The 7,698-nt window shown below is 39.5% G+C and overlaps 1 protein-coding gene across 1 annotated transcript in view; it reads left to right on the top strand.

Moving 5' to 3' along the window:
- Nucleotides 1-7,528: 7,528 nt before the first annotated feature.
- Nucleotides 7,529-7,698, top strand: part of TTBK1 (tau tubulin kinase 1) — a gene marked incomplete at both ends in the record, with an annotated part of 94,227 nt that continues 94,057 nt past the window's right edge. The window contains one exon of the mRNA XM_082480464.1: nt 7,529-7,579. Coding sequence (XP_082336590.1) covers nt 7,529-7,579 — 51 coding nt within the window. The remainder of the gene's footprint in view (nt 7,580-7,698) is intronic.

The raw sequence follows: 7,698 nt of genomic DNA, 5'->3' as shown, positions 1-7,698 counted from the left end.
AGAAAAATGGGAACAGTGGTTACAGAAGGGCTGTAGAGAGATGATTTAAGTGACTAACAGTGGGCATGATAAAATGTTTCTGTCAGTCCCAGGAAGTCTCTTCTGTGTAATTACAAACAGAATCTCTGCTGTGACCAGCAGCGGGCTTCAAAACTGGAAAATTTCTGTCCTGCTTAGTCTCAGTTAGTCAGATATGACGTATCAGTGCAGCAAGTGGTAGTTGCTCCAGTTGCTAATTTTTATTAAATTTCAGAAAACACTTGGCAACATGAAGTCTATGTAGCAAATCTAGAAATATGTGATATTTTTTTTTTCCCTGCAAAATACTGTCTCTTCCAGAATTTGAATGAAAATACCAAATCTCTACTCAGGAACTTCCTGTTGTGTTCCTAAATTCTGAGTTTTGACAAGTTTATTTAATCCTTGATAATTGTGGTGATATTGTATGTGGTGACTTGTATGCCTTGATAATTGGCATACAAGTATCTAAAGGGTGGGTTGAAGAAGGATGGAGCCAGGCTCTTTTCATTGGTTCCAAGTGACAGGACGAGGGGCAATGGGCACAAGTTAGAACACAGGAAGTTCCGTTCAAATACACGGAAACAGTTCTTTACGGTTCGGGTGACAGAGCACTGGAACAGGCTGCCCAGGGAGGTTGTGGAGTCCCCTTCCCTGGAGATTTTCAAGACCCGCCTGGATGCAGTCCTGAGTAATGTGCTCTAGGCAATCCTGCTTTAGCAGGAGAGTTGGACTAGATGATCTCTAGAGGTCCCTTCCAACTCTGATAATTCTGTGATTCTGTGATTCTGTGATTCTGTGGTAACTGTGTCTATCATAAAATGATTTGAATGGGTAAGATGAGCACCATTTTCCCTGGTTTAAAATGATTGATCTCAGGCTGTGGGTTTTTTAATAACCTAAGATAGTAGATGATATACAAGACCATTGAGCAACAGATGTTATCAGTTTTCTGTATGGCTGAGTCGATTTTTCAAGGTAAAATACCATTCTCCAAGAATAAGGACTTGAGGAAGGTACTGTTGACCCCAGCTATGAAAAGCAACTCAGAGTAGCGACGTTTGAAGGAAGATGAATGACAGGTTCCCCACAAAAGCACTCTGCAAGGACAAGGGAGAGGATCTGCCGAAGAGCGACACTTTGCATTACCTAAGGATCAGTTAAGGATCAGTTAAACAAACTGGTGCAGGATCTGGCGATTAAAACATTACCTCTGTGTGGTGTTTCTGGTAGTGTTAGGTGTAGATTAAGTCTGATACCATAAGTATAATCTCTACTTAGTTCTTGCTTTTATTCAGATATATTTGGTTTGGCTACCAGCAGACAGCTCAAGCTTTGCAAGTAGTAATCTGTATTGAATTTGCAGGTAGATATACTTAAGCTGCAGTTAAATGTTTATTGTAAGTAGACCATGGTGTTTGCCTGTTAAATTAGTAGAGGTTAAGCTGGTTATGACATTAGAGGGATTTCCTGGTGTTGGATTTAATTTTCTGCTTGGATCAAAAATTGGCGCAACTCTGTCAGGGAGATTGGTGGAAGGTAATGGACTTTCCTCTCAAACTCTCCTGCTCCCAATTTTTTAGCTTTGCTGCCAAGATGTAGTTGGAGAGGATTAGGATCACATAAACTGCCAGTAGTGCAGGCGTGCTTATCTGGTGTGCGTTCCTAATGATTTGTTGTCATAATTAACTGTGCTGATTCTCCCTGTAGATAGGTGGTTTTGGCACAGAAATCTTTGGTGTGTCTGACTGCTCTGTGATGTATGTGACTACAGTCTCTGGCAGTATGAAATTATGTGTTTGGGGGTTTTGTCTGTTTTGCTGAGGTCGTATGCCATTACTTGTAAATCACTGTGCAGGCAATACTACATTCAGTTGGCTGTGCAACCAGGTAGCCATAGTAATGCTGTCAAGGTGCATCTGTTGTATTTAATATGTTTATGTATGTTCTGTTCAGTGCAGCCTCGTGTTAGCAGAGAATCTGGACCTGTCTGTCTTGATTGCAGCTTTTTTTGGGGTGTGTATTCTTTTGTTTGATTGGTTTGGGTTTTTTGTTTTTCCCAGTCATAGCTACATCACTCCTTAATGGTCATAAACGTTTCAAAGGTGAAGAACAGTCCCAGTATCTTGCAACCTCACCTTTAGATGTTTTGTTTTTTCCAGAAATGAAATCCTGTGAATAGCAAACCCAGAATTTCTAAGGCTGATGCCCTTGCATGTCTATGAGAAGAACATGTCACAGAGGAGACTTTAAGCTGCAGCTGCTAGGAATTGAGCCTGCTCTCTAAGCAGGGTTTGCTACAGCAGAGGCAGGCAATGAAGATATGTGTCTTCAAGGAACAATACAGAACCTTTCGCGCTCCTGCTGTCAGACCTACCCTAACAGCGTATGACTTGTTTTTAATTGCTGTTTCAAGTTTAGCAGGAGGTATGATGTATTCCAGGGCTGAGGGGCTGTTAGTCCAGTGCACTGTATTTTTTTTTTTTTTTTAATCAACGTGTTTCCTGTACTGTCATATGCATTTCTACCCTAATAAGAGAATGCTAGTGCATGGGACAACTTACTTATACAAAGATTTAAGGGGGGTTTTGTTTTGTGAGGGATTTCTCGTGCTTAAATTCTATTTACAACTGGTTTTTGTTTGTTCCTCCCATCTAAGTATTGGACAGGGAGATTGATGTGATTTGTAGACTGCAGTTTACTGGGGTTACTTCTTTTGGTTTTGCAGATATTCAGCTTTGTCTCACCTAAAAAGCTGTAGTTTGCATCACCTTTCTGAAACGCAATTGGGATCCACTCTTAAGGCGGATCCCATGTTCGTGGTGGGGAATTTGATCAAGTAAAAAGAGGGTCATGGGCTACAGCAGTCTAAATAAACTTCACTTGTTCTAATTGTTCTAATTTGTAGGCTTCCAGAGGTGAGGATGTGTCCTGAAATAAAGTGGGATGTTGCAATTCCTCCACAGTGAGATTAAGACACTTAAGATTATCCAGGACCTTTAGTAAGATGGTGAGAGACAGACCTCCATAGCTTTGTTCTGCTGTTTAATAACCACCTTGGGTCTGATGAGTTTTCAACTTGATGTTTGTTTGAGTTTGGCTGTATTTTGAGCACTGCTACCACAGTATATTGAGGCTGTAGTAAGCTAACATAGGAAAGATCTCATATATATGTTAGGAATTTCCTCAGGGAATGCTCCATATTTAAGTTTAATTTTAAGAGTGCTAAGATCCTGTAAAATTAGAAAATATTTTTTTCCAGTAAAGTTGTTTAAAATGTTGCTTGCATGAATGAGAACACTGTAAGATAGGTAATTGGGTTATGTATATGAGACTTTTTGATTGATTCTTTATTTTTTAGTCTCTGACCTCCTTGAAAGGATAAAGGAGACATATATGTTATATATACATGCTACTTTCAGAGAAAGTAACTGATAAAGACGCAAGTCTGGCCATACTGAGTCATATCACAGCTTATCTAGACTAGTATCTCGTCCTAAGTTGGCCAAGAGTGGATATCTAGGGTAGAGAATATAAGCAGGAAACCGTATAAAATGACTCCACAGAATGCTCTTGCCACCTTCAGTGATTTGTGAATCGAAGGCTTCCTAAGCTAAAGATGGAATATTTGTATGTAACTATTTAATGGATTTTTTATTATTATTATTTTTAGTGAATTTGTCAAGTCACTTTTTGAATCTATGTAAGCTTTTAGCATCTGCAGCGAAGATTTCTTCAGCTTAACAACTTGTATGAAGTTACTTTTGCTTGGTCTAGTTTGCCTCCTGATGAACACACGTGTGAACAAGGCAGATGCATTTGATGTAAGACTCTGCCACGCTAATTGCAACATCAGGCCTTGCACTGAAATTCTTGCTGACTTTCTTCCTATTTTTGTTACTGTTGCCTATCCCAGTCATGCTTCCTTGCTGGGTCTTGATTTTCATGTTGGCTGAATAATTGCTGCAATAGTGCATCAGTTTTTTGTAAACTGCCTTAAAAATAAGGAGACCATTTGTCCATGAGTGTTATTGACTGGAACTGTCTTGATGCCAAATAGAAGGAACAGCTACCAGAGCAGTGTGTCAGAATATATAGTGGGGCTTATTAGTGGCTTTAAACATGTTTTTTTTTGGATTTCATTTTTTTTAAAGGCCAAGACTACATTTTTAAAACTATAAAGATTCTCTGGTATGGGCTGGAAGAGATAGCAGTATGTAAGAGCTGATTTCACACTTCTTCATGCAGAGGTTGGCCAAGAGATGAGATTTGGTCTTGTTGCTGTCACTGTTTCTTTCTCACAGCTGCTTTCGTTTCTGCTTCACTTGCTATTTCTAGGAAACCAGTTTTACAGTATCTTAGGATTGCTCAGCTCTCTTGCCTGTCTTCATGGGAGAAAGCTACAATCATTTCTTGACAACCTGTACATTTCTCACAGGAAAAGACAATCTGAAAGCTCTTGTCTACTCAGTTACTATCTTCAAAATTATGTATCTCTACATTCTACGGTCTGTACACTTTACAGTTAAAAGTGATGCAGATATGTCAAAGTTCATATGCTTGGTCACCCTTTGAATTGGGAACAGCTTTACTGGAGTTCAAGAGAGATATAGTCCTTCAGTCTCTCCTCCAGTTCCCCTTAACACCACTTAACATTTAACATGCAGAAATGATGCGCTCTGCTGTGCGTTGGGAAGAGACGGTAGTGCCTTACCTCTTCCCCACTGACCATGCTTCACCACCTCCCTTCTGTAGCTACATTAGCAAATTCAGCTCTAGCGGGGGTCTGGCTGCAGGCTTTGATGCTATTTAAACAATATTTACACTATATTTTACTGATTTAGAAGTAATTGCAATAATGCGTAAGTTAAAAGCACCATGTGAATGTGCTTATGTTTTCTGCACAAAGGTAACTTCATTCTTTCATCCCTTCTTTTGCCCTTTCTTTGTGATGCTTCTGGAGATGTAGGTTAACACTTCTTACATTTTGCCATGGGTGTAGGCAATGCTTCAGCATTATTCTGGCGAACACTTGGTCCATAGGCCCGAGCATGTTTTTGCAGTATTAATACTGCCTCAGGAACAATTTTTTGATATGTTAACACTGCTTTGAGCTGCTACTGTGATCTAAAACAGCTTGAAATTTGTCTTGGGCTGTAATTAAATTGTCTTTGGGTTTGGCTACATCACTCTGGCTGTACCAGACCATATCCATAAACTTAGTTCTGTAATTCTGTATTGCCAAATGGCTGCTATTTATGGTAATGCCCAGGAGGATTTTGTTCTATTTCAAAGCCAATGAAGATTTATGCAACTTCTTTAAATAACAAATGTGTTACCTTTGTACTCATGTATTATAACATTAACAAAGAAAAGTGGAATTGTGCACCAGGGAAAGCAGTTCTACCTTGCCTAGCTTTAAGCGCTCATAGACTTCTGTGCTCTTTCTCTCCTCTAAAGTTATTCCTTGGGATTACTTTCCACCAGTAGTCACTGGACTGAAATCTTACTGTGCTTGTGCATTGCTAATATGTACATCATGGACCGTCCTTTTTAGGTGTTTTGCTTCAAAGTGAAAAACAGTGCATGGCTGACTTTTTCTGGAAAACTCCTAAACTTCTTTCTACTTGTATTTGTTGCTACTACCACCCCACGTCCTGGATCTCTAGCTGCCTTTGTATCCCCTGCAATCCAGAGCCTGCATTGTGCTGTACTTCATGAAGTGATGCCAAGAGACCGTCAAGAGTAGGGAGGGGATACCTGTCTCTGTACCTGTGTCTTAATGTTGGGTTTTGGGTTTTGTTTTTTTTTTTTTTTTTTTTGCAGTGTTGAGGGTTTGGGATGGCCTATAATTAAATTACTTTTCTTTAAATAACAGAAGAAAAGCCAGCCTTATAGATTTTTGTTGGGATTCTCTTTCCTGTGCAGTCTGCAGTGATGTGCCGGGAGGCTGGGTGCACAGCATACGCAGAGCTCGCTGGTAGCTTTAGGGATGGTCAGTTCAGACGTTCTGGTGAGCATAAAGGAGCCTGGAAACGGCATTAGGCTTGCTCATTAGGAAGAAGGACAAATGTGGTGCTGCCAAACACAGCACGTACTTTCTCATTGGAAAGCTTTCCAGTTTCTCACTTCAATACCTGATGACTGAAAGGGCTGCTACCCCATACAGATGCAGGACTCTTTCTATGAGAATTCGGAGCATTTTGCAGCACCTTTCTTCTGAATTTCTTTAATATCCACTTTCTTCTTATTTCTCTTCTATCATTTTCATTATACTTTAGCAGATGTTTGATTGTATGAACATTCCTCAGCAGCCCTCTTACTGTATTAGTCTGCTGCTCCTTTTTTCCATGTAGTTATCATCTATATCTGGAATGAAATTTTCTTTTGTGAAGATCTTTTGAGAAGATTTCTTTAAGATCTTTTGTTCATATTTTGTTTGATCATCCTTTATGTCTTGCACTTTGACATACTTCTGTCTGCTGTTTCCTTGTGCACACTACATGCTGGTCACTTCCTATCCTTCCTTCTCAGTCCTTTTATTGCTACGGAATGAGATTTTTTTTTTTTTCTCTACTTGAGCTTATAATTCACTGGTGACTTTTTTTCCTTTTTTTGGGCCTGAAGAAGTGTGATGGTTGAATGACCAGCTCTAGTCTTTTTTCCTAATTTGGTATTTATGTTGTTAATCTTATTTAAGTTTTTGGTCAGAGTGCTACAGTAACACTCATTTTTAGGAAGGAAAATATTTCATATTTGGGGGGAAGGACGATAGAACTGCCAAGAATGTTTAATAAAAGCTTCATGCTTAATAAAAGGTCTGGCCTACTTCTAAAGCCAGAAAAATATCTAACTGGAAGAGACAAAATGCAATAGGAAGATCTTTTATTAGTCCTGTTTCAATTAATTTTTTCTCAGGAAAGTGGAGTTAATGTGTATCTGAAAGTCATTTTTGTAGAATTAAAACCAAAAAACCTCAAAACAAAATTCATTTCAGTGTAGGCTATCTGGAGCTCCCTATAAAAGCAGGAAAAAGGGGCATGAGGTAGAATGCAAACACCATTGGAACAAGATCTCTCTCTGTACTTTAATTTGATCATTTTTAGCACTGCTGTATGCTATGTGGAGGACTAATTTATACATGGCTGAAGCCCTTTCTAACCATCCCCGTCTTCTTTGCTTGGCTGTTCATCACAGTGATAGTATCTGTAATCCTGGCTCTGTAAAGACCCTTCTACCCTATTCAGATGCTTTTAGGCTTATTGAATGCAATACCTGGCAAACCTTTCTGATTTGTATTGGATGTCGTCCAATGAAAACCGTAAAAACTGCCTATGTAGCAGCTGCTCTGTTAAAGCAAGACCTTTTTGCCTGGTAACAATAACAACTCTTGCAGCATTTGGCATTAGATTCTCTTTGACTTGTTGGCTGTCAGGCCCAAGAGCACTGGACTCCTGCATGGTATAGCTGGTAATTGTCACCCTTTTGGTTTGTGCTGCTGACTTGAAGCATGGTTGCATCTGCCAAGTTTATGCATGGAGTGAGCTCAGGTGTTTGCAAGGTGAGTTTGCCTTCTTTCCTAAGACAGCAGTTCTGAATTAGTCATAACCAAAACCTGTGGAAATGTAGCATTGACTTCTGCTGTGACCTGTACTAATTTTGTCATTCCTTCCCCCCACT

This window comes from Vanellus vanellus (genome assembly GCF_965231255.1).
Source record: "Vanellus vanellus genome assembly, chromosome: 3".
Taxonomy (NCBI): Eukaryota; Metazoa; Chordata; class Aves; order Charadriiformes; family Charadriidae; genus Vanellus; species Vanellus vanellus.
The sequence above is the reverse complement of the archived record's forward strand: the minus strand, read 5'-3'. Positions and strand labels throughout refer to the sequence as shown.